Consider the following 27147-nt stretch of genomic DNA (forward strand, 5'->3'; position numbering starts at 1 on the left):
TAAAATTTGGTGTACAGTAGTGTCACCTGTCAGGTGGACTCAAATTTTACTTGTAGAAATCCTCACATCAGTCTTTATAGTCATACACAACTACACATCACTAATGTTCATTTTCATTTTATTATAAAAAAAACAAAAAACAGTATTTGAGTCCACAGTTTTTCCTTTGTACAGTAAAAAATATTAAATAAACTCCCAAACTTCTTAGCAGAAAGATAGAGGATGGACTGTGGGGGAGTACAACTCTCCCCCTAGCAGAGGCGAGAGGGGAGGGGAGGGGAAGGGGGAGTCCAAGGGAAGCAGCAACTGGGACGAGGCAGAAAGATGGAGAATGGCTGTTCATATCTCCGGCATTCTCCTCATTTCTGTGCAACACAGTTCATTTGGATCGATATTCTCCTTTGAATCCAAACAGGAGAAGAAAAAAAAATACAAGGAGCCCATCACACTCATGTTTCACATCCCAGCCGATGTACTTGAAAGGTTACAGGCACACAGGTATGCAGCCCCCCTCCCCAAGTCTCCCATATTCCACGGCGAGTGTCTTTTAAGGAAGGAGTGCACACACATTCGAGGGAGGGGGCCTGCGTGTTTGCGAGGGAACGACGCTCCCTTCCAGCATGGCGGACGTCCGTTACAGAAGCTGGCCGGGACATCACAACGGCAGACTGTTGACAACTGCAAGAAAACACTGACATCGGAATTTTTCCTGCACACATACGACTAAAGACGTGAAAAGTGAAACAAAAATATCCACTAACCCCATTCAATAACAAAAATAGATTTCTATAGGTACTGCAGCGCAGTCTCAAGGTAAAGAACGCCCCCAACCCCCCAAAAAAGACAATAAATAAAGCAAAGCCAAACATAAGAAAGAAGATATGCATCATGTTTGGATTGACATTAATAATATTAATACCAGTTTCATTCTGTAAAAACAAAAAACAGACTGAATGGTGGGGGCAATAAAAAAAAAAAAGTTATTTGCATTATTCCACTTCCTCTTTAATTCTTGAATACTTAAAACATTTCTTAAAAAAAGGCATTTCCCCCTTCACCCTTTCAAAAATATTACCTTTCACGCGCTGTATTCTGCAAGACGCGGGGACACAACCCCCTCCCCTTTGTCCACAATTGGCAAAAAAATATATTAAACAGCAATAACTTACAATTCTTTTATTCTAATTTATTTAATGACTGCTTGATTTATTGTTCATCTCCCATAGGAAGTTCAGTTCAATGCATCTTTATTGAAAACATTTTAAATAACATTATAAGTATAAAAAAAAGAAAGGCTAAGTAATAAGATAGTTAACACTGTCCTGGATGAGTGCAGTTTGTGCGAAGGATCCAAGCTCTTTAAGCTGGACATGACACATGAAGTGGAATTCCTACATGATGTCTAAAGGGTTATGATTGATGTTCTGGCCCAGTGGGTCCTGACTGTTGCCCCCCTGCCCATGGAGAGCCACCATCCCACCCAGCTGCGATAACATGGCACTCTGGTCCGAGCCAAATTGTTCCATCGAGTTTTGTTGTTGCTGCTGCTGCTGCTGCTGCGACGAAGGCTGTGGCTGCGGGACCACCATACCTGGGTGGTGCTGGTTCAGGTGGGCCGGGTGGGGGGAGCCCGTCTGCATCTGGGGCGATATGTGATGAGGGGACGGTTGCGGCTGCATGCGCGGCGACGGGCTGGAGTGCGGCGGCTGCGATTGAGGTCTGGGTGAAGGCTGGGGGGAGCGCACCTGGTTGGCCAGGGAGGTGGGCAGTGTCTGGCCCTGCAGGTGAGGGTGGGGGGACTGGGCCATCTGGGGGGGCTGCTGGGGGCTCATGGGATTGCTGTGCTGCGCCGGAGAGCCCCCGGTGCCGAGATGTTGCTGCTGTTGCTGCAGCAGCCTCTGGTGGAAGGCCTGCTGAAGGAGGGCCTGAGAAGGCAGTGGGCCGTTTTGACCCGTCGGAGGGCCTTGGCCCGGCTGCGGGGGTCCCACACCACCCCCACCGCCGGGCCCAGAATCCCCTCCGGGCAGGCCCGCCATGGCGTTCTGCTGCTGCATCTGGAGATGGTGCTGGTGCTGGAGCCTCTGCTGCAGCGCGGCCTGTTGCTGGGCCGAGCCCGGGTAACCCGGACCCTGCTGGCTTGGGGGCTGTTGAGGACCTCCTGGGGGGCCCTGTCCCACCGGTGGTGGTTGCATCCCAGGCTGGCCTATAAAACTCTGGCCCTGTGGGGGCTGCGGCTGCTGAAACTGACCGTGATTGACCCCCATTTGCTGCTGATGTTGCTGCGACTGCTGCTGCTGCAAATGTCGCCTCATGAGCAGCTCTCGAAATTGGGGACTGTTCAGATTGGCCATTTGGGGCCCCTGGCCCTGCAGGCCTCTTCCGGCAGCTTGTTGCTGCTGAAGAGCTGAAACTTGCTGCTGCTGTAAACCACCTAGAACTGGTCTCTGCTGCTGTTGCTGCTGAATTTGTTGCTGCTGCTGCTGCTGTTGAATTTGTTGTTGCTGCTGCTGTTGAATTTGTTGTTGCTGCTGCTGTTGAATTTGTTGTTGCTGCTGCTGTTGAATTTGTTGTTGCTGCTGCTGTTGAATTTGTTGTTGCTGCTGCTGTTGAATTTGTTGTTGCTGCTGCTGTTGAATTTGTTGTTGCTGCAGCTGCGTCATACCGGCAATGTTCGCCCCTCCCTGGCTCCCCATATGCATCCCCGACTGGCCCGCGTTCATGTTCACCTGTGGCCCCCCTGCGGCCATCACATTACCGCCAGCCCCTCCAGTGGATCCGGGACCTCCCGGGCCCCCCTTGTACTTGGAGGCCCTCTGTTTGATAAAGGCGGCCATGAGTTGTGGGTTGGAGCGCAGGATGTTGAGGACTTGCTGCTGCTGAAGCGGCGAGCTGGGCGAGCGGAGAGTGCGTAAAAGGTCCTGCAGGGCAGCTTGGGTAATGTTGCCACCCGCGCCAGGTCCTGGGATCCCAGCGGATCCGGGTCCGGCACCTTGCTGCTGCTGCGGCTGTTGCTGCTGTTGCGTCATATTCATCATGGCGGTATGGCTCTGACTTTGCTGCTGCTGCTGCATTTGTTGTTGTTGTTGTTGTTGTTGAGCGACCATCAGAACCTGATGACCCATCTGGTTCATCATGGCCTGCCTCTGCTGGGGTGGCATCCCCTGGCCTGTCCACTGCTGCTGAGGGTTTGGAAGTGCAGCGCCCATCCTCTGCTGTTGAAGTTGAACCTGAGGTGGGATCTGGCCCTGTGGAATGTTTGCTTGCTGTTGTTGTAAGATGGGCCCACCGGCGCCAACCATCATCCCGGCCGGAGCGTTCTGCTGCTGCTGCTGCTGTTGCTCCATGTGGGCCCGAGCGGACTGCATCGCAGCTTGGTTTTGTGGCGCCATGCCCTGTGGTCCCACCATCTGTTGACCTTGGGCCTGTTGGTGGTGGGGGTGAGTTGGCATCATGCCTGCTGCCGCTTGCCTCTGCAGCGCCATCTTCCTCTGCGCGTCCGCGACCCGCTGGATCTTCATGGCGATCTCGACGGCGGCCGGCGGAGGGCCGGATGGCTGCTGCTGCGGAAGAGCGGGCTGGACGGGAGGTTGACCACCGATATTTGCCGCCATGACGGGGCAACCGGGTTGCTGCCGAGGCGGCGTGGCAGATCCGAGAACGGGTTTTCCTTGGGATTGGTGAAGCGGGGAGGAGCCGGGTGGCCCTCGGGCGTAGACGGGCATGTTGTTGGGGTGCTGGTGTAGTTGCTGATGGTTTGTTGCTGCTCCACTTTGCTGCTGCACCTGTGGGAGCATCTGGTGCTGATGCTGAGGCGAGCTCATCATGCCGCCAGTGCCGCCGCCACCTGGCATCTGCTGAAACTGGTGGTGAAGCTGTTGCTGCTGCGGAGGCATGCCGCCCACTTGAGGATTTGGCTGACCCCCAGGACCAGGACCAGGACCCAATCCTTGTTGCGGGACCGGAGGCATGCTCGGAGTCGGCGTCTGAGGAGTTGGAGGTTGCGTTCCAACAGATGTGGGCGTGTTGGGCGCGGTGATGCCGTTTGTGCCCGGTGACGGCAGCCCCATCACGGGCCCTCCGGGTTGACCCCCGGCGGGCTGCCCCACCCTCTGCATGCTGGCCATCCTCCGTCTCAACATCTGCGCCTGCTGGAGGCGGTGCTGGAGTTGCTGCTGCCGGAGCTTTTGCTTGATGTTGAGGCAGAACGGCACGGGACATTTGTTCTCCTGGCAGTGTTTGGCATGGTAGCAGCACAGCGCGATGAGCTGCTTGCAAATGGGACAGCCGCCGTTGGTCTTGCGCTTACAGCTTTTGGTGTGCTGAACCACGCGCTTCATCTTCTGGCACGACGGCAGCGAGCAGTTGGCGTTGCGGCACTGGCAGGCGTGGACCAGCGACTGGATGCAGCGCTGGATGCTCAGGCGGCGAGAGTCTCCCGGACTCTGGGTGGATGCCGCCGCCTGGTTGTTGCTGTCGTCGTCCAGACCGAGTCCCAACTTGTCCATTTTGTGCTCGTGGCCTTTAACGTTATAGCAGGTGATGCACAAGTCGTAGTCCTGGAGGGGGGACGGGAAAGAGTATTTTGATTACCACCATTTCACAGGGAGAAATTAAAGATCTTTACATCATATATTAGGGATGTAATACCAATTTTTGTCAGACTAATACCAGTACGAGTGCTCAACTCTTGAGTAGTCACTGATACCCGCTAGTAGTTATGATACAGAATGTTTCCCCAAAATCAATGACAGATCATTAAAAAGAATAAATAAAGAAGGCCTACAACATATATTCCAACATTTTCCTTTAAAATTGCATGAAATTGATTGCCATTTCTTCTAATTTAGAATTTCTCGTTCTTGGTTGTAAAACGACCACAACAGGTTCCCCGATACTGGTATCGGCTACTGTTGTCAAACACAGGCCACATAAATTCAATTGGAATATTTAATTGGTTGGGTTTACATGACCTGCTTGATAACAAGCATGAGTAAAGCTTATTTTTTTTTCCAATGCCGATTAAAAACAGAATGAATTAAAAAGGGTAACAAAGGGCAAACAAAAGACTTACTAAAAAAAATAATGGCCACACTTAATTACAAATAAGGGGACTGAGCAATGAGCACTGTGGCCTCCTCCTCCTTTTTAGATTACATTACATTAAAACCAGAACCGTTTGTTGGAAGAACAGCCTGTTCTATTTAAGTTTGCATTGTTGTATTGTTTTTCAAAATAAATAAAAACACTGACAACATTTAACTAGGATATGCAAAGATTACATACTAAACATGCATACAAAGGTTTCTAGGCTGCTAATAGTTCAAGAAAAATAAGAAACAAAAACTCAATAAGATGCTCTCGGTCCCAATTCTCACCTCACAAACAGTGCAGTGGAAGCGCGTCTCCACATGATGTTTACACTCATTGCAAGTGTAGACAAACCGGTCCTGGCTCTGGTTATGGAGCTCCACCAACATACACATGGAACTCCACATGGACCGCCTGAGAGAGCTGAACTCCAGATGTTTGTCCCTTGCCAGCGTCAGGAAGGCGTCACGGCCGTCCATCAGGTCACATGCCATCAGGGGGTCAGGGTCAGTAATGGGGGGCAGCGAGTTGGCAGTAGGGCCCGCAATAAGCCGGATGACAAAGAAGACCTAATGATGAGACAGAACCAGATTAAAATGGGGAAAAATATACAGAAGCCCAATTTTGACTATCTTGAATTGGATAAGAGAAGAAATAAAATCAAATGAGAAGCGCAAACCTCTTTATGTTTCTCCATGGTGGCGTAAAGTTTCTGGGACAGGTCGTTGGACACGTTGGGCATTCCCGGCTTCTTCTTGTTGGCTCGGCTCATGCTGCTCTTGTTCTTGCTCGTCTTTTTATTGTTCTTCTTTTTGGCATTCTTGCTGTCTCCCTTTGTGGCCTAGGAACATTTCAAAGTGTCAATTTCAAGTTGCCTCACGGTGACTGCCTCATGTGAGCCACGCTTACATCAGTACTCTCGCTGCAGGTGCTGTTCTCCTCCCGCTTTCGCTCCTCTTCCTCCTGCTCCAGCTCCTTGATGCTCTCCTCCAGGACGTTGGGCCAGAAGTCTCCCTCGAAGTACGGCAGCTCCTTTGCACTGGTAAGGCGGTCCTCAGTTGCCTGTTTGAAGATATCCTGAGAAGAAATTGTTCAGAGCTTGTTAGATAAAAGTGTTTTAGTAAGTGTTTAAAGTGTTTGGGAGGGGTCAAACTATTGGAAAAACAATAATGAATAATATAGTCTTTTAAAGGGGAAGGCAAACCCCCCCCAATTTTTTGGGGACGATATGTTCTATGCAGCCCCACTAGTCTAAATATCTGGCTGATATTGTGTTAGTGGAATATGAGTTAAGCAGCAAAATCCACCAGTTTTTATCCATCTTAGGGGATGGCCATTTGGTCACTTACTGTTGACTGAAGATGACATCAATGTCGCTCAGGTCTCAGGTAACAAACAATCACAGCCCACCGGTTTTCTTAAGCTCAGCTGTGATTGTTTGTTACCTGAGACCTGAGCGACATTGATGTCATCTTTAGTAGACAGCAAGTGGCAAAATGGCCGCCCCCTGAGATGGATAAAAATGGCTGGATTCTTCTGCATAACTCATATTCCACAAACGTAATATTAATCAGAATGTCGTGTTTAGACTAGTGAGGTCACATATAACATATTATTGTCAAGAAATGTTTAAGGTTGACTTCTATTTTACTATCAGAGATTTTCACCTGTAAAAGTCTGAGTATTACCTTGTAGTCATGGACTATGCGCTCAGACACCGCCTTGTCCAGCATCCTCTTGTACCACTCTTGCAGCCTTTTAGGCTTGGGGATCTTCTGGTCCGGTGGGTGACAATGGAAGATGTAATCATCACCCTCACTTGGAGGACACGCCCAGATATGACCTGTTGTAAACCTGAAGCAGGACGAGACATTTTAATTAAATTCTCCCAGTGAAATCATCATCTGCTGTCTAAACGCGACTTACCCGAGCCTCTTTGCATATTCCAGGTAACCGAGCAAGATCTCATGATAGACAGCGGTCCTGAGGTATCGAGGTTTAAAGAAGTGAACGCTGTCCAGGTAAGAGATATACACTCGTCTCTGGTTGGGAGGAGGGCAGTCAGAGCCGTACTCTTGAACGTGCATTCCAAAAAAACACACATCTGCTCCATCGACGTCCTCAAATGCAAATAAAGCTTTCATCCTGTATGGGAAAGACTCGGACATCTCGCCACTGTCCACAAACCTGGTAAATCAAAATGGTAAATGCCAAGATGAGCAAAATCGTCAAACAGAAGTCAACCACGTTTTTATTTTAGCTGTATGCTCACACAATTCCATTTGCATTTCAATTGCTCTACCATGCTGGAAAATTATGATCTGGTGTGAATCATGTCTAATCATTCAGTCCACAAACTCCCCAATCAATCCAAATTAAATTAGATAAAGCTTGTTTCCAGCTGATGACTTTTCATTCCTCTTCCCTCACACGACTCTCGATGGGACCGTTTGGACTATCAAGATGGGTTTCTAGTCTCTATAAGAAAAGAGGTCTCATAATTAACAAACAAATGCACAAATAAAAAATACACACCTCTCAGTACCAAGATTCCATCGCTTAGGGGATGTCGTTGATATTTGTCAACTGTGGGGATGTGAAGCCCTTTGAGACTCTTGTGTGATTAAGGGCTATATAAATAAACTTGACTTGACTTAAACATCTTATGAGACCTTCCTGGTCTCATATCTTTTCAACTTCATTCCCATTTAAACACACATCAACCTTTATGAGTTTCATCCACGTCCCACCCAGTTACTTCTGGTGTGCCCCAAAGCTCTCTCCTGGGCCCCCTAGTTTTCAATATTTGCCTCCTCTCTCTTTGCACCATTTTCCGAAAACTCACCTTTTTGAGTTATTTTCACCATTGCTATTATTAGTTTTTAATTTTAATTTGGTTATCTGTTTTGCAAAATGTACTTGAGTGCCTCGAAACGTGCTTCAAATTTGAATGTATCGTCATTATTATTATTTACCCACAACACAATTGCAAAAGTTTAAACCTACCTGGACTTCATGCCTGGTTTGACCTCAACCACCTTGTCGGAGATATGGACCACACGGATGGTGACCTCGCCAGCCTCAGGGTGGTTCTGCCGTTTGATGTAGTCATTCACTCGCGACTCCAAATAGCTCCCCAGCTTGGTCTGAGGAAGTCCTGGCAAACAATGGCAATCATTTTAATTCAGGTCATGGTAAACAAAACTCAAAACCTTGACTTTAATGACTCCAGGTCAGATTATCTAGAGCAGTAGTTCTCAACCTTTTTTCAGTGATGTAAGTACCCCTTCTGAAATAATTTTTCAGCCAAGCACCCCCAAACCACTGAAATAAATTATTATTTTTAAACAGAGTGCAGTGCCATCATTGTTTGATTTATTAAACTTTGGAACTTAATTTCTACTGTTGTCTCTTGAACTATTTGGAAATCAAAAGACTAAACAAAAAAAAAGGGGGGGGGGGGAATCATTAACTTCAAATAAAAATTTGCGCACATAAAAATGATCGCCATTAAGTGTCCTCCTTTGGGATCATAGTAAAGATCTGTTCTCAAAAATAAATATTTTATTTTAAACCAAATTTTCAAATGATTGACAGGTGATCCTAGATGGCATATGACAGTTTGAGTTGAACCATTCTGGTTTGAGGAGATAGGGTTTTTAGGACAATCAAATTAAATAGTCTACTGAATATACATTTTATTCGATTAACTTAGAATTTCCTGAAAAATCTACATAACGCAATCATTATTTTTAAAGGATTTTTGCAATGGATGAAGCCTTTTAAATTTATTTTAAAATCTTGCGTACCCCCGGAGTGATTTCACGTACCCCCATTTGAGAACCACTGATCTAGAGCGTTGTAATACATCACATTAAACTTACTTTTAGCTGCATATTTGTTCTCTTTCCGTGTCTTATTTGCCATCTTAAGACAGTTGTCGCAGACAAAGCTGTATTTAGGGAGAAAGAAAGAGGAAAAAATTTTTAGGAATCAGCTTAAAAAAGTATGTTCTGCCAATTTAACATGTGCATGCGTGTATATGTACAATGAAACGTCTTAGAATGTGTCTAAAATTCAAGGGTTAGAGTTGTATTTAGAAACATAAAAATACATAAATTAATTTGCATAATTCTAAAGCCAACTGGTTCATAAAAATGCATACGTGTTTATGTACTATGGAACTACTTAGGATGCGTCGAAATTCCAAGCGTTATGGCTATTATAATTCTTCACATATATAATGCTTGCTCACCCCGAAGGCCAAATGGTTTCATTATGCAGGACACAGATCTGGTGCATTTTACGACCGCAGTCGGTACATTCCACAAGCCTGAGCGAAGAGGAAAAAGCAGAAATAAGATGGAGGACAATAGACCATCAGATAGGAGCGAGACAGAAATTCCTCCTTTTGCAACAAACAAAACAAAATATCCAGTCTTGTGAGTTGCATTATTGCTTTCATGAATTAAAAAGAGCACAATTTAAATGAATTTTCAATGATGACAGGTCTATAACTGGTAGCTCATGATCATGACAGCTGCAAATTTGCAACTTGCAGACTTACAACTCAGGGTCAAGAGTGTCATTCTTCTTTCGCTGGAATTGGTCTTTGTTGATGGACCTGTCAGAGAGACCAGGAAACCGCATTAAGCATCATCCTGTGCCTTTAAAAATTTTGTTCTAACATCCAACAAGGTCACAAAATACATGACAATAGATAACAGGGTTCCAGTTGTGTGGCCAGGTCAAATATAGATGGCGAAAGTGTATGAACATTAAATTATTTTTAAACAATTGATTGAATAGTGTAGATTTAGCATTGTGAATGTAACATTATAACAGCTAAGAAGAGTGTTCCAATAAATAATACTTTATATCTGATGCAGCCACGGTCTTCACAAAAGCATCTAAACCAGATCAGAGGATTGAGGCTGATCTGTTAAAGTTACTTAGAGATTGAGGAGAGAAACTCACGTCTGAGGCTGGGAGGGGTCATCGCCCAGGGAGACGCTCTCGCCCTGGATTTCGTTGAAACACTTCTCACAGAAGTGGTACCTGTCAGCAAGAAGCCCATATTTTGGTGAACTACACCGTTGGCCATCAGCACAGCCAATCACAGAGAGGGCACGGAGAAGCAGCCGCCAATCAGGGCAGGGCAGGGCAGGCCGGGGGGCGTACACACAGGAGGAGGCAGAGGGCAAGGAAGGTCGTCGCCAGCAGCCAATCGTGATGCAGAAGTGTTGTGTGGGCAGGTGTTTTGATTTTGAGCGTAAATTTCGGAGTGGATGATTGGTCACACCAAAGCAGGCCAATGCAGACATCACAAGCGTTAAAAAAAAGGGAGGGAGAGAAGGGGAGGGAGGGAGTTCAAAATGAATATTAAAAAAAGCGTGAAATAAATCGTTACAGATCAGACAGGGACAATGGAGGTATTTGGGGGGGGGGGGGGGGATGAGGGAACGACAACCAACAGAGGACAGAGAGCCAAGGCAAAGCAAAGATTAGCGCCATCAGACGTTCAGTGGTAAACAACAACATTACAGCAACATGATAGACCACTAGGAGTTATGGAGGAGGACAGGGCTCAATCTCCAAAACATGAGGGTGGATGAGGAGAAATATTATGGTTGAGCGACAAAAAGACCCATCATCCGTTCAGTTTATTTATAAAGTGGGAACCCTCCCTCGGATGGTGAGCAAGGTTACCGCCCCACTCCTTCAAGTATTGGACATGGAAACTCCCTCTAAGGGAAATGCAACAACTAAGCCCAATTAGTAACCAACAAGTCAGGAGCCCACTTTATGAATGACAACACAATAAAGATGTAAATGGTGAGCTGTGGAGATGGATATGATGGCAGGGTAATATTTGAAGCCAAATTAAAACTCATTTGTGATTGTACCACATCAATGATACTAAAGCGCAGGAAATATTATTAGTGAGTAAAAAATATAAAAAGAACTTGAGCCGAATTTACTGGTTGGACCATTGTGGCCAGCGTTTTATAATTCCATTTAGGGCTAGACGATTATGGGGAAAATAATAATCATGACTATTTTGATCACGATTTTATAACCTAATATTTTTTCAACTACTGTACTAAAACTCAACTACTTAAAACTATTATAGCCTTATCCCTATTCATCCTTTCACATTGAACCCTTTATTTTTTTAACACTATTCTTTTTGTCAATTATAACATAGCCTTATAAATGTATGAAATTCAAGCCTGTTACATTTTCATTCTTCATTTTCAAACTTAAGCATTACATGACCCTCTTTATCATATTTATTTTATCATGTTATTTTCACAAGTCTGGGGACTTAGTGGGCTAACCTGGGACCTCAGGGATTGTACTTTGTGCTATGTCATGTAGAAATATGTTTTGGTATGACCAAAAAAAGAAACCAAAAACAACAACAAAATCCTTGGATATGCTGTATTTGCATCCTTGAATTTTGAGGAAAAGAAAATTCTGTGAATCCTTAAACTCAGCCTTAAATAGGACTTAAAAGGATAATGAGAAATTTAATTAGTAAAAAGTAAAATAAAAATACTGTATACTGTACTACAATAGCAAGTGAAAACAAACTGCGTGTCCCTGTACGTTTTGGCCTCCTGGAGGCAGTGTGGTGCCGTGCATCCATATAGTGTACACGCTTACAATAAGAACAGCAGAAAGTTGTGATTGAATTCAATTAAAATAAGTAACTCGTTTTTCATAAACTAGGAATCATTTGTGCTTTTGAGTACCTGTGGCTATGTGTTTCCACAGCATTTGTGTGTGAATATTAGTTATTGAAGGATTATTACTCCCGAAGTTGATGCTAACTTCCTTTTAGCACTTGAATGGGATCTGCCATTTTCTTTAGCATTATTGCTAGGCTAGCGATGCTTTAAAATGAAACCTGTTTTGTATTTAAGTATACACTGTATGTAATTCTCCTTCTCATGTGTTTAGTTTTACAGTTAACTACAATTGGACTGTCATTAAAAAGCTTAAAGAACACTAAGGGACGGTAGAATCACACATTCACTCGGGCAAGCTACAAGCTACATGGTGCCTTCAGTGTCCTTTCACAACGTACGGAACTTGAAGACACGCCGCGGCATTCTGCACATTAATCGATTTTTTTTTTATCATTACGTTATAAAGATCGAGAGAAGCAAAAAACGAAATCACAATAAAATTTCGATTAATCGTCCAGCCCTAAATTTTCCATTGTCAAATTATTATTTACATGTGTGCTTGTACTTCAATGAGCAGACAGCTTTTACCTGTTCTGGTAGCTAAAATAAGCAGCATCACGCTGGATGGTGCATAATTGTTTTCCATAGCAGCATAGAGTTTGGGGGGAAAACTCAAACTGCAATGAGAAAGACATAAAAAAAAAAGGTCATTAAGAAACATTTTTGCTGATTTTCTTAATTATGTTTCCTCACCTTCCTTCCACAGCAATATCCCAATCCCTGCATGACAGGATCAATCTCCGTCTCAAACACCTCAGCCAGTTTGGAGCAATACTTGTAGACGCGGGACGTCTTGCGATTGTACAGCCAGGCGTTGTTGAACATCAGCCAGATATCCTCCACATACTGCCACGGCTCTTGGTACTGCCCCGTGTCCAGTTTCCGCTTGATGGTCGACAGGTCCATGGGGTTCTTCACGATATCAAAGTAGTCCTGGTTTGGAAAAGGCGTCGTCCAGGTTCAAACATCAGGTCGAGGTATGAGGCGTAGAAATTGAGGAGGTGGAAAGGAGGGTGTTGAGAGAGCGTGTCCAAGAGGCCAAGATGGGGAATCAAGAGCGCCATCGTCAGCGAAGTCAGGCATTGCAGTTGGACCAGAGTGGGGAGAGAAGAGGGTGCAGGGGGACAATGTTGTTGAGCACTGCAGAAAAGAGGGTTTGTGTGCAAACAGAGAGACATGACAACTTTCGGCCCTCGAGCTCTTCGCTTTGCACCCTGGCGTATAAATTTATGTCCGGCAGCAATTTTTTTTTTTTGGGGGGGGGGGGGTTGTATAGGTTCAACTAAAAGTTTCGCAAGTTTGACGTTCTATGAACTTTTGACTGCACATGTCCAACTGTTCAATGTGTCAGCACTTCTTGCTCAACTTGCTGTTCTCCAACAAGGAGCTGAAAGGACTAATTTTCAAAGTTTCAATTAGATTTGGTTTTCCTTGAAAATTTTCATAGATCAAACACCTGTTAGGAATTCTGCCATTCATCTCCTTGTTGGAGAAAGGCAACCTGTGCAAACAATGAAATATTGACATGTGTGTTATTGACAAATTAAGTTTCCCCGCATTTTAGGTTCATCCTGAGATTTCAAGCGAAAGTAGAATATATATGCCAAACTTTACTAAACTAGTGTATATATTTTAGTGCTGTCAAAGTTAAAGCGTTTAATCACAAAAAATGAATTAAGTTGAATGAACTATTAATTTTGACTATAGATTACCCTTTAGCGTGACAGCGGATGGCTACGTTTAAGGTAGCACAGGTTGTGTATGAGCAATAAACATAATTTCATGCATTAAAGTAAAGCATTTAACGAATGTTTGCGTATCACATTTAGAATATTTGTTCATGTCAAACCATCGAGGTCATTTTTTTCCCATTTTTAATTATGCAAGTAATTAACTGATTAGAAAAAGAGGAGGATGAGCGTGTGCAGTGGATCAAAAAATGTGGAAGATGTCCTCATAACATTGAATGTCAAAAGAATTAACACATAACCGGTGCTCTTTAAATTTGGCAGGGGAAATTTTTGGATAAAAAAGCCTTTTTTTTTAGGCGATTAATCATGATTAATCAGAATTCTAAGATGTGATTAATCTGATTAAAAAATTTAATCGTTTGACAGTTGTAATATTTTTGCAACTCAAACCTGCCTTATGATCCTCTAAATGATTTGAATAAAAAAAAAAAGTATCTGGCTCAAAGCCCAAGCAGCTTAAGTTAACGGGGTGCAAAACTAAGAACTGAACCAGGCAAAGGGCAAAAAGCAGACAAAGCTTTACGTTTTTAGCAACATGGTGGTTGGCATTAACAGTGCCAGCAGCATGAGATCAAGGTGGCATAACTCAGCAACTGGAACACATATGTTTTCGAGTCGTTTTTGACCCTGTCAAACAATCGTTTGGAATACAGATTTTGTTATTGTAGGAGATTTAACCTAATTATTAGAAGGGGTGTGAGTCTCTAAAGGTCGGGTCATTGCGTTACCATGCCAACATTAGTTCAGAGAAATACCATGATTTCTCTCTGTGGAACAATTCGCATGACTGAACAATTAACCTGCAGTTCTATTTTTATTTATAGATTATAATGAATGCCATAATACCAAATGTATTTTTTTGTCATATTTATAGCAAGCTAACTCATGAGAGGCAGTTTAAAAGGATCTGTTAATGTCAGCCAGTCGTGCCTGTTAATGAATATTAACTCATTCACTGCCATTGACGGCTATAGACATCAAAATTTCATTAGAACTATGTCTATTAGTTTCACATTTTTTTCCACTTTTGTTAACTAGAGTATGAAAACCTAGAAAAAAATGTATTGTACATTTGGAGAAGATATAAAATTCTTGATTACTCTCGAGTTATCTAGTGAATTCATGTGATTAATTACAATTAAACATTTTAATCACCTGTTGCCTCTAATAAAAAGAAAAAAAGAAAAATATACATTATTAAGAAATTCTGGGCGTCAGACGATTAATTTTTTAAAATTGTAATCGCATGACTTCAATAGTTAACTCACGATTAATCACAAATTTTAGATCTGCTCTAATTTTTTCCCCCCTAGGTTTTCATACTCTTGTTAACAAAAGTGGGAAAAATGTGAAAATAATAGACATAGTTCGAAGGAATTTTTGACGTCTATAACAGTCAATGGCAGTGAATGAGTTAATCACTTTCACGTGAAACAATGTTTAGCAAGACAGGCACACGCACACACAATGTACTCAATATGATCACTTACTGCCCCGCTTCTACACACTGCCTACTAACACACCGCTACTGGTGAGGAACTGAACTAGAAAGCAAGCGAATGACGACACACATTATGATTCACAAAGGGCTATGTAAAAAATTCCACAACGAAAAAGACTTAAAAATGGAAAATGATTCAATGTTATAAACAAAAGCAATTGGCTTATGAACGTTAAAAGACTGTTCCCTAGCCATAAATATGATCACATACTTTGACATCAATTTATGTGTTATGAAAGATTAACACAATTTACTAACGGTTTTTGGAGCTCAGAACACATTATATTGTATTACTTGTGTTTGCCTAAAAACTAATAACAACTAATACTTTGGAATGTAACAGTGTTCATCACCTTGTAATCAATGAAATGTTCATAAGAGTAATTGCTTTAATTTACATGACGTAGATGTTTGAACAAAGAGACAGCAACACACATCCAAATCTCATTTCCTTAATTTTTGACATGCAACAAAAAAATAAAAATAAAGGACGATTATGCCAATAAAACACATTTCAAATACTCAAAGATGAAGGGATGATAGAACGTTTGAAAGATGAATATGACAACAAACAAACAAAAAAAACGACATTTTTAGAGGAGTTGAAGCAAAATGGCAGCCAGTGCAGTCCCTTACCAGGTTAGTTTTGTTACTAGTTCGAATACGTACGGGTATTCCCAGTAACTGGGGGTCCACCGGCTGACGGAAGGGGAGGGACTCTGGGTCCTGCCGGTACAAAGCCTCCAAGGTGGGCATCAGTGCCTGACGAAGCTCCTCTGGCTTAAAGACTGGGCCCAAAGATAACGAGAACAACAAATAGCACAAAGGAGGCAGGAAAGAAAAATTAATTGCGGGAACACATTGCTCCGATAAGAAAAATGCTGGCTAAAAGGATAAACGCTTCTGCTGACAAGTGAACATTCCCATAACTCATCCATACAGGCAAGAAAATCTCACCACCTCGCAATTTGATTGAATTCTATTATGATTCTGAGAGTTGAAATTCGATTATTGATGGAGCTCTATGCATCTAGAGTTGATGCAATTTTTCTAAAATGGTATTTTTCCTTAATGTGTGACAGCTTTTATCACCGTATTTTTAATACCTACATTTAGAGCTATTAAATGTCACCATTTTATACTAAAACAAAATAGAGATGGGAACGTAATCAACAAACATGTTCCATTTATGGGTTTTTGAAATAAATGGAATCATCATAACAGTGGACCCCGCATACTAGCAGTTCGGTATCTGTGGATTCACACATTTTATTTATTTATTTTTCCTCCACATTTTGCCCGTTTCTTGTGGGGAAACACATATTGAATGTTTATCAGCGTTTATGACTTTTTTTTCTTTTTACTTTTACTTGACCATGTAACATTATGCAATTTGCCCAAATTAATTATTCACCCTTCTGATTATTAACTCATATGGATTGTTATGTTGGTGCAGTATTTTTTCATATGTCATTATGGCTTGTTTCTAAGGATTTGCTCCTTTGGTAATGAACTGCAAGTAATTCCACAGGATTCCCAAGACCCAACAGCGGCTATATCTACATCACGATGCATCTTCAAATCAATTATTTCTCCCACAATAGCTACGTACTTCATGTTATGCAATTAATAGTTGCTGTCAGCAGAGTGAAAAAAATAAAAATGTGGAGTGCAAACGTACTTTTCTTCTTGCTTTGAGTGCTGGCTGGGGAGCCTGCTGACACTTCGTCTTGCTCTTTGGGTTCTTTTTTCACCTCTGGCTTCTTGTCTTCCCCAGTTTCCACCGACGAAGACGCAGAGGATGAAGATGTATCCATGGCCTCTGCTTTACACCCATCTTCTGATAAATTCTCTTTCTTTATCTAGGGATAAAAAAATTATTTATTCTTCTCAGGAAGAAAGTGATGAAAAATGCATGCCACTACATTTGACTAAAAAGAAACTCACAGGGAACATTTTAGGGCTGCACGATACATATTACATAGACGTGCCATAACTTCATATGGAATTGGATGCTTTTATCTAACTTTGACCAATCAGATGCAACCTTAAATGCACATTTCCATCCAATAGGAGAACAGTATCTCGGGGCATTACTACTAACACACACACACAAAAAAAAACTTACTTCAATGCGAATATGTTGCGACTGGTTACTTTTCAACATGAAAAAAATAGGGGGCAGCGAGGCAGGCTCTGCGCCGCCGTGCAGAATTTCACAAGTTACTTCATGTTAAAGATTAGATAGCTCTTAATATGAAAAGAAAAAGCTGTTACCAATGTCTTACAAATGCAATGATGCCATCTAGTGGCAGACAAATGACCTCAACACAAATCAATCACACATTTTTTACAGTACAGTAAATCTTTTTAAATTTAACTCAAATTTTGACTAAAAGATGCAGCCATATTTCCATTCGTTTAACATTTGTTTCCACTTTTATGTTAACATTAGTATGAAAGCTTATAAAAAAAATGTAAACTTAGAAGAGCTATCAAATTTGCGATTAATTGTGAGTTAACTGCGATTAATTACGATAAAAAATTGTAATCGCCTGACACCCCCACAAAAAATTATTTCATTGCATGTTGTTCTAAAATTGTGCAGCCCAAGAACATTTATTATGTTAAAGGCTTCTGTGGCATTCTTACCTCAACCTTCTCCTCCGCTTTTTCGTCAGGCTCAACTTTGCCCGTTTTCCCCATAGACTTGCCGTCTCCTTGGGTTTCGTCTCCTTCTTCCTCTTCTTCCTCCTGTTTTTTCACTTCCATTTTCATATCCTCTTGGATGGGAGCGGAACCTTCCTGTGGGGCAAACTGGGAACTTGGATCAGTACTGCTGCTGACTGAGGCTGGCGAAGACACCTGACCATCCGTTGTTACAGGCAGCTTCGGAGACAGCTGCTAGAATAGGGTTACAAAAAAAAAAAAAAAGTGTGAAAAAAAAATGTGGGTCGGGGGAAGAAATGGTGAAATCTACTCACTGGGCTTGGTGGCAGCTGTAATGGCACATGTGCATTCTGGATAGGCACCAAAGAAGCCTGAGCTGCCTGGGGGCCTGAGGTAGTAGCACCCCCAAGGGTCTGCTGTGGAAGCTGATGAGCCTTCTCAGAGCTCCCAGGTAGTTGCGGTGGCGGCTGAGATGCTTGCTGTTGATTCTGAGGAGGCAACTGGGGCGTGCTCGGGGTCTGCGGCTGAGGCGTCTGCGAACGAGGTAATGTGGGAGTGGTCTGATGAGGTTGAGGCGTCAAGCTGCGTGCTGGTGAGGGGGAGTTTGTTCGGATGGGCGGGCAGTGAGGAAATGTGCCGGGCTGGTTTGACGTGGACGATGGAGGCAAGTTGCTCAGAGGCCCTGTTCCACAGACACCACCAGTCCCTATGGAGCCAGCAGAGGCTGCAGAGCCCGGGGCGGGGGTGGCAGACTGGGCTGAAGGGCTGCCGGCTGGTAGCGACGGTGGCGTTGACATCTGGTTCTGCTGCAAAGATGAAGAAGAAGATTGTAAGAAAAATGCCTCATCATGATTAGATCTCATAGTCATGCTACATGATCTCTGGTCCTAAATCTTTACCAGCGGAACAGCAGCCTGTGATCCGGGCTGGTTCACACCAACGGGACCAGAACCAAGACCAGGACTAGACCCAGGAAACTGGCCTGGTGGGAGGTACTGGTTTGGTAATTGTGTGGCATTTGGCTGAGCCATCCTTGCTGATCCCATAGCCATCTAAAAAGGAGACAATGAAAGTGCTGGTTTAATATAAAATTGCATCCTATTTAAGACGTTTTTGACATCTCACACCTTTTCTTCATGACAAGGGGAATTCAACCTTAAACATTTCTTGACAATCCAGTGACAATGACAATCCAAAATCCAGCCGTTTTCATCCATCTCAGGGGGGCAACCATTTTGCCACTTGCTGTCGACTGAAGAGGACATCACAGTTGCTCAGGGCTCAGGCCACGACCAATCACAGCTCACCTGTTATCTGAAGCTTAGCTGTGATTGGTTGTTACCTGAGACCTGAGCAACTGTGATGTCATTTTCACTCGACAGCATGTGGCAAAATAGCCGCCTTGTGATATTGATAAAAACTGTTGGATTTTGCTGCTTAACTCATATTTCACTAATGCAATATTAACCAGAATACTACATTTTGACTAGTGGGGCTACATATTATTGTAAAGGAAGAAAATGGGGTTAAGCTCCTAATAAATAAAATAAAAATAAATAAATAAATAAAACATTTTTAAAATGAAAGGAGGGCTCGCTGTACACATTCTGTTGAAAGACAAAAAAACGCAGTTCTTAGTTTTACTATTACATGCATCATGATTTTGAGTCTTTGTTTTTTCTGGTGTTTTGAGCAGTCTTAGCCACATTGATCACAAGAAGCTAATTTGTAAGTCTTTTTTCATCTATTTATCAATGTACTCCTATAGCAAAATGTACATCAGAGATTTTAAATGCAGCAATACCAACCTGGTTCATCGGAGCACTGAGTGGAAGCGGAGGTGTCGACCTTTGACCCATTGACTGCATCCCCATCTGGCCAAACTGGTTCATCCCTATATGGCAAGTGTGAGATCAAGAATGAATGATATAATGACAAACTCCATACGCCTTCAAAAAGACTTTGGTGAAAGATGTTGGCAGAAATGGCGTGCATATTTAAGCAATGATGCAGATTGTTTGTAAGGATATGTCGTTTGGGGCATATTGTTTTGGTTCAGTCTATTTTTATGTTATTATTTCTTGGTAGTATCTCGGGTTGTTTTTGATTTTTGTTTTGTTTGTGTTTTATCTTATTATTTTTATACTGGTAATTTCTCACAGTGTGAGCGCTTGTTTGTTACTTGCGAGTTTTCCATTTTTGTATATTAAAAAATTGTAAAATAAAGAGTTTGAAGAAAAAAAAAACTACCACAAAGTCCTAATTTCAGGGCCACCTGTGTCCAACAATGTGCCTGATATAAAATACGCAAAATTCAGCACTGAAAATGCAGCAATAATAAGGAATTTACAACAATGACCTCTTTCAAAGAATCCATCTTTTTTCAAAATGTAATACAAATGTAGAATCACAAAAAAGAAAAACAATTAAATGAATGAATGCTATAAAGGGGCAAAAATAATAATAATACAACATTCACAGTATCGTCACATTAATAATTTCACACCGGAGGATGAGAATGTAAAGCAGATCTAGATGGTTAAATAGAGACAACACAAATGACAAAAGTTGATAGCATTGCGAGCGGGGACATACTGAGGTTACATTAACATATTGTAAAATGTGAGTACAGTACATTAAAGCAGGTTTTCTTTCAACAGAGTGAAAACCCTACATCTCTGTCACAAGTACAGTATCACATAAAAACTGGCATGTTAGAATCCATAATTTCAACATCTTCCAATAATCTAACCATGAATGTCCATACATGGTCCTCTGCAGCTGATCTAGGCGCCTTTGAAATACTTCCACAGGAAGTTGAAGAGACTGACCTGCTGGGTTCTGCATCCTGCTCGCCATCTGATTTGGTCCTCCGGGTCGGATCATGGACGGATCAGCGTGAGGACCATCTGACAGGGTGACAACTTGTTGTTTTACCAGAATACTAGGGCATGTCTTCCTCCAGTTACAACACATTTTTCAATTACATTATAATTATTTATTATGGATACTGGTGAACAGAGAAGCATTTAAGAAGTAAAAACAGTATGTATTGTATACTTACTTGGAGGTTGCCCTGGGGCCATGGGGGGCTGACCCATAGCGAGAGGCCCCTGTGGGAAGCCTGAGGCGGCCAAACCAGGTCGCCCCGGCATCATTCCCTGCTTTTGGAGACGAGTCCTCCTCTTCTCCTCAAGCTCCTTTTGGATCTTGTAGATCTTCTCTGCCAGAAGGTGGTAGTACTCCGCCTTGAGGAGAGTAGCAGATAGAAGCAAGAATGTTACAGCCCATTAATGCAAATATAATGAGTGGTGACAATTTGTTTCATGCGATGATTGGATACAAAGGTAAGTGTTGTTGTTTACCCTACTGTTGGCAGACTCATACATGTCCCCCTCTACTTTACGAGCATATGCCACCAGATTTTCCATCCGACGGTCTTTCAGAGCAGCTGGGTCAGGAGTAGGAAAGATGGCCTGGACCCTGCTCACAAACAGAAATAGAAGATACATTCTGATTTGTTCCACATTTTAAAAAGACAAGTAAAATTGACTAACAAACAACATACATCGCACACCGGAAATGTCCTTTAACTTGCATATGCTGATAAAAGGGAAGGAAAGAAACATTTAAATGCTCGGAAGACTCACAGCTTATGCACAAGGTGGTTGCGCAAGTCTTGCGTGATGTCTTCATGCCAGGACTTCCTCATGGCTGCAGATGGAGGAGCTGCAGTAGGCATGGATCCTAAGTTTCCCCCACCATCATTCATCAAACTGTGGTGAAGGCCAGATGGGAATGGAATAGAGACATTTGGTATGTTCAGAATATGCTGCCGGAAGAACCTTTTAAACAGATGACAACAATGTCAAGTAGTCCTACCTCTGAGCATTTATACTGTTTTGCAACATGGCGTCTGGCAGCAGTGACGCCTGATGGTTTGAGGGCTGCACTCCACCATTCACTCCCATCGAGTTTCCTCCTGGATCAATATATTTGAAGAATAAGCCTTTCAGTTGAGTTAAAGGGGAAGTCAACGTTAAACATTTCTTGACAACAATATGCTATGTGACCTCACTAGTCTAAACATGACATTCTGATTAATATTACATTGATGGAATATGAGTTATGCAGCAAAATCCATCCGTTTTTAATCCATATCAAGGAGGCGGCCATTTTGCCACTTGCTGACAATTTAAAATGACATCACAGTTGCTAAGGGCTCAGACAAAAAAACAATCATAGCTCACCTGTTTTCTGAAACTGAGCTGTGATTGATCTAGTGTTGCACGGGATACTGGTACCAGTACCGTACCTTGATGTTTTGGCATAAAAAACGGCTCGGTATATATATATAAAAAAAAAAATAATCAAAAAATAGATATGAGACAGCCCGCCAACTCTGTTTTAAAGGCCGGTACACATACACGCATGGCCACCTGTCGGAATATGTCTTAAGCGGCACGCCTCTTTCAGCTTGCGTGTGAGAGGGCACTCCTCGCTGAGAAGTATGACACACAGTGTCATATGGAACTTTTTTCTTACATGGCCGACAGCCACGGCAAGCCAACCGACATGACGTTTTGTAACAAGAGCAAATGTTTTTCCTCGGTGAAAGCAGAAGAAAAAGCAACAGTCACTCCTGGCCCTACAGTGGACTCAAGGTGCATTCAATGAACAGGCAGAAAAGCCCAGATGACTGACAGAGCGACAGGTTGTGACACATTTTTTGACACGCCCCTGAAAAAATAAGTCGAGTGGGAATTATTTTGTTCCCAGTTTGTAGTATTTCGTTACGCATTTGACTAATTGGGAGCGTAATGGAGAAGAGCAGAGATATACACGCACACTCTAGCAACGTTCCATTGAGTCATTGGAGTGCCACTGTATTACCAATATTTAAAACGGATTACATCAAATGCAGTCAAATACAGTACTTCAAGATTATGTATGGCATGCAAAGTGAAAGCACATACATAAATATATACAGTATTTACATAAATTGACATGTATATATCCTAATATTTTGAATTACCCGTAATAAAAAATACAAATAATTTTGCTACTTTTACTGATGTTTTCCATTTTTGTCAAGGTACTGTTTCAGTACCGGTATCGAGGTATTTTATATAGGTATAGTACCAGTATCAGAAAACAGGTGAGCTGTGATTGGTTGTTGCCTGAGCCCTGAGCAACTGTGATGTCGCTTTCACTCAACAGCAAGTGGCAAAATGGCCAACTTCTGATATAGATAAAAACTGCAGGATTTTGCTACTTAAAGGCACTGTCGGGAGTTTTGACCATTTCTGTTTGTAATCAAACCGTTTTTGTTTGCAAACAAACAATTCAAAACGGACACCACCCATGGTTCAACCCATACGAGCTAAACGTTCACACCCCTTGCCTCTGACCGCACTCAGCCAAGTAAGCTGCGAGAGTGAGTGACGAGGTATCTTGGTCACATTACTGATCCGAGACTGTGCACCGGCGATCACCGACAGGGATAATAGTTCAAAACGACATTCGTCTTGTAACGATGGTGAAATAATCAGGACAAGTGTGGAGTTAACAACAGTTTTCAAGAACAAAACAGCAGGCTCAAGTACCACAACACAACAGCCAATAGCGCGCGTAGGTTCAGTCTGTGATGCCTTCATGGCCCGTCCAGAGCGTCAGAAACTACCCAACCTGCAACCCACCCCCAAAGGTTGCTACAGCCTTTTGGCTTAGCTTCACTTATTGCCAGGTGTAAATATAAGGATACAAAATAAGTTCGACTCCCGTTCTATATTGCCGAGTTACCAATGTCAATGTAACTTAACCTAGCATGTCGCTAAATCAGCAGGCTAACATTTTCTTTTCAGTTTGGCACTTACCTGTCGAATAGCAAGCAGGCCAACTCTGCGTCGCTCTTCAGTCCAAGCTGCTCCTTCAGAGCACGGAAGCGGGTAAATGCCAAGCCAAGATTTACTCTCGTTTTCGACCGTGCGTTATCCGCTGCACGTTTTGTTGTGGTATACTTTATTTTTTTCCGACTCTAGTCACCCAACTCAACATCCCGTCTGCCTACAGTGACTCGTCCCCCCCATCCCCCCTGCTCAACGTCCCGCTGCTGGCAAAACTTAACACAAAATGGCAAAATACAGGCTGGGGGGTTGAGGACAAAATCACCACCACACATTAACAGAGGCCCAGAGGTGTCGATGAGAAGGACTTCATGTTTAAACATCCTGTATTTAAGAAGTGTTTATTTCTGAGTCAAAATGTTGGACAGTGCCTTTAACTCATATTCCACTAACGCAACAATTAACTAGAATACCGTATTTAGAATAGTGATATTCCGAATATTCGGCCACCGAAAATTTTCGGCCGAAAATGGCAAAAATAGCCATTTTCGGCATTCGGCCGAAATAAAATTTAAGCCCAAAGAAATTGGGCGAAATAGGATATTGTGGTGACGCAAGCAAAGAAAACTGCTGCAAGCAAACATCTGTTTGAATTCAACAGGGAATGCGGGGGTGAGTGTCCGCCTTGCTTCTCGCTGGCTTTTTACCGGCCGGTCGCAGCAGCTCCCGGGGTCATTGCGCACACCGGAGAAGAGGGGCGTTGCTTGGTGTACAACATTTAAGTGGGTCGAAAAGACAGAACTGCCGTGTACTGCAGTACAGGTGAGCCACTCTTTCTCCCGCATGGCCTTCCCACCCCCACACCCCCTTTTTTTGGAAAGAGCCCCTCGAACGCTTCCACTTTTTCACAAGCATCCCGGTGGCCGTGCTAAATGCTTTTTTTTTTCTTGCATTAGCTAAATACTATAGCTAATGCTAGCACTATTGTTATCAACAGTTTTAAACGCGGAAACATTTACCGCTATCTCCGGGTGGCGACAGACCTGTACACGACGCTGTGTGTGACTTTGCAGTCCGTCCCTGAAGCCGATTAGCTGGTGCAAACAAATGTATTTATTTATTTTTAAACGTTGGTGAATATTTAAATGTGCCAATTTTAAGTGCGCCGCACCTTGTCCCGCCGCACGCATCCGTCCCCGCCTGTGTGAACTACATTGACTATATAGACGCAATTGCACCGCCACAAAATGCTCAACTCTCCTTTGATGTTTAATGTACCATTAGCCAACATGTCTGCGGTGTGGGCACATTTCACACATTTTATATTGTGCTTGGTTAAAATGCCAGTGCTAAATAAATATTTTATAATAATATTATAATTTTAATTAATTATAATAAATGCAATGATAGTAAAAAAATATATATATTTTTTTAATTCTGGTGTTTCGGCCAAGCATTCTTCATTTTTCGTAGCCCGTTTTGGCCAACATTTTCATTTCGGTGCATCCCTAATTTAGACTAGTGGGGCTGTATAGAACATATCATACAGATACTATTTTGGGGGGGATGACTTACATTTTAAGCCCTGATGGATTCAATCAGTATTGTACAGTAGCACCTTGACTTACGGGTTTAAATTGTTCTATTTGTTCCAGCCCGTAATTCAGTATATCGTAGTACCTCAACTTACGAGTCACCCCAACGTTTTTTTTTTCTTCAAATACAAGCCGTTGGTTTAATGTGCATCCGCAACTGTAGCTCCACATAAAAAACTTGTACATGGGGGCACTTGGAAATCAAGGTACCACACACTGTGAAAACAGTTGTGTCAAAAATAACCCAAATTGGGTCAAAGAGGGACTGACCAAACTTTTTGGGTTATTCAATTGACCCAAAATGTTGGGTCAAATGAATAACCAAAAAAATAGGTTGCTTAATTTAATTTAATTTGATCCAACTTTTTGGGTCAAATAACTCAAAAAGTTGTGTTGGTCTATATTTGACCCAACTTTTTTTTAAAGTGCAGATTAAAAAATAAACATAAAGACCAGATAGACAAACCCATGGTATTCAGATTCCGCATCCCAGGTTGCCCTTGTATTCCCTGGTTTGGCATGTTGGCCTGGGGTGGCTGTGGTTGCATCTGGTTGCCCTGGTAGGTAAGACCAAGTGCTGCGTAGGCCCTCTCTATGGAGCTCGGGTCGATCTGATTTGGGGGGTTCAAATTTGGAGTATTGGACTGTCCACCTGGTACTCCTGAACCTAAAGAGTTCACCAAGCCAAGCCCTGCACTACTGACAAGAGCTGTGGTGATGGGAGGAAGATAAGAGGAAAAGATTGATGATATTGGAGGAAGCAAAACAAAGAAAATGCATCCGAGTTGACCATGTGTAATAATGTAATTCATGTAGCGCCATGTCTTGTGTTGAAAAACAGACATACACATCCACCCATCCATGCGGATACCAAAAGAAACACTCACATTGTTGGTTCCTCTTGTCTCCAGCGTTTTTCAAAGGCAGGCATACCGGACAGTCATGTCGCGTGCAATTCTTCCAATGAGAGATGATCTGTCTTGATGAGGCACAATGCGCCACTAGGACAAAAAAGACAAAGCAAGTTTTAAAGAAAAGGGAGAAAAAGAAAATGATGACTAAGTGACAATTCAGGTACAATAATGAGAATAGGGCGGAGGAACAATGAAAAACTGACAAATTGATATGCAACCTATGATAAATGATTGTTCAAACTACAAGGTATAAACTCACCCTGGCAGGACTTGCCAGCCTGGCAATGAGTCATGTGGTTAAGTACGTTCTTCATGGTGCGACAGTGAGGCAGGTTGCACTGCCTCACTTCCCCATTCGCTTGCTCCCGTCGCTGGCACTTGTGCGCGTGGAGCAAGAGGACCAGCTGCTGTTGAATAAGCTTACGCTTCTCCGGGTCTGCTGTAGGGGGCGCTGCGCAGGGTCCTGCCCCTACAGCACCAAGTCCAACCTGAGCCGCTCCTACTGCTGCTGCTGCTGCGCCACCGACTGATACACTGCCAATGCTTGGAGTTTGCTGCTGCTGAGGCATCTTGAGACAAGAGAGCGTTGATTATTAGATTGCGGACATCTTTTCCAAGGCAATATGACAAGTGCCTGATATTTCACACAAGGCATATCCTCCTTGGATGAAGACATGCATATAATCCATCACCAGATCTTGACAGTGTAATTAAATTCAACCATTTTTTCTCCCCGTCTTTATCATGATACACTTTTCAGCTTTAATCAAATTGTCGGAGCGTTTGAGTGGTGTGCATCTCATCCCGATTGACTTTGGGTGAGAGGTGGGGTAACACACTGGACTGACAACAATAGTCAATCTCAGGGTTGACACATAGGGGCAGACAACCGTTAATGTTCGCATTTATAGACACTGGCATAGAGAGAATAGGCAAACTCCACACAGAAAAGCCTGTGGTCAAACCCGGGACCGACCTTGCTGCTTTAGGGTTATTGTTATGACCTCTGGACTATGGTGCTGTACTA

General features: G+C 42.9%; 1 protein-coding gene across 9 annotated transcripts in view; it reads right to left on the reverse strand.

The window, feature by feature from the left end:
• Positions 1-101: 101 nt before the first annotated feature.
• ep300b (EP300 lysine acetyltransferase b) overlaps positions 102-27147 on the reverse strand; it is a 34839-nt gene continuing 7793 nt past the window's right edge. Inside the window, exons 4-30 of one of the 9 annotated variants that reach the window (XM_077558572.1) lie at positions 26380-26689; positions 26094-26207; positions 25673-25915; positions 21648-21747; positions 21416-21541; positions 21131-21248; positions 20830-21013; positions 20597-20674; positions 19574-19659; positions 18665-18817; positions 18080-18568; positions 17748-17996; positions 16777-16957; positions 15765-15883; positions 12537-12776; positions 12372-12460; positions 10066-10146; positions 9656-9712; positions 9344-9421; positions 8973-9040; positions 8095-8245; positions 7015-7275; positions 6777-6942; positions 5998-6165; positions 5768-5929; positions 5376-5657; positions 102-4556 (exon numbers count right to left, since the gene is read on the reverse strand). In XM_077558572.1, coding sequence (XP_077414698.1) covers positions 1392-4556; positions 5376-5657; positions 5768-5929; positions 5998-6165; positions 6777-6942; positions 7015-7275; positions 8095-8245; positions 8973-9040; positions 9344-9421; positions 9656-9712; positions 10066-10146; positions 12372-12460; positions 12537-12776; positions 15765-15883; positions 16777-16957; positions 17748-17996; positions 18080-18568; positions 18665-18817; positions 19574-19659; positions 20597-20674; positions 20830-21013; positions 21131-21248; positions 21416-21541; positions 21648-21747; positions 25673-25915; positions 26094-26207; positions 26380-26689 — 7518 coding nt within the window. In that variant the 3' untranslated portion in view covers positions 102-1391. Of the gene's footprint in view, positions 4557-5375; positions 5658-5767; positions 5930-5997; positions 6166-6776; positions 6943-7014; positions 7276-8094; positions 8246-8972; positions 9041-9343; positions 9422-9655; positions 9713-10065; positions 10177-12371; positions 12461-12536; positions 12777-15731; positions 15884-16776; positions 16958-17747; positions 18000-18079; positions 18572-18664; positions 18818-19573; positions 19660-20596; positions 20675-20829; positions 21014-21130; positions 21249-21415; positions 21542-21647; positions 21748-25672; positions 25916-26093; positions 26208-26379; positions 26690-27147 lie in introns of all 9 variants that reach the window. The other 8 variants (XM_077558566.1, XM_077558565.1, XM_077558570.1 and 5 more) reach the window with 8 other exon arrangements.

The sequence above is a fragment of the Vanacampus margaritifer genome, chromosome 2 (assembly GCF_051991255.1).
Source record: "Vanacampus margaritifer isolate UIUO_Vmar chromosome 2, RoL_Vmar_1.0, whole genome shotgun sequence".
Lineage (NCBI taxonomy): Eukaryota > Metazoa > Chordata > Actinopteri > Syngnathiformes > Syngnathidae > Vanacampus > Vanacampus margaritifer.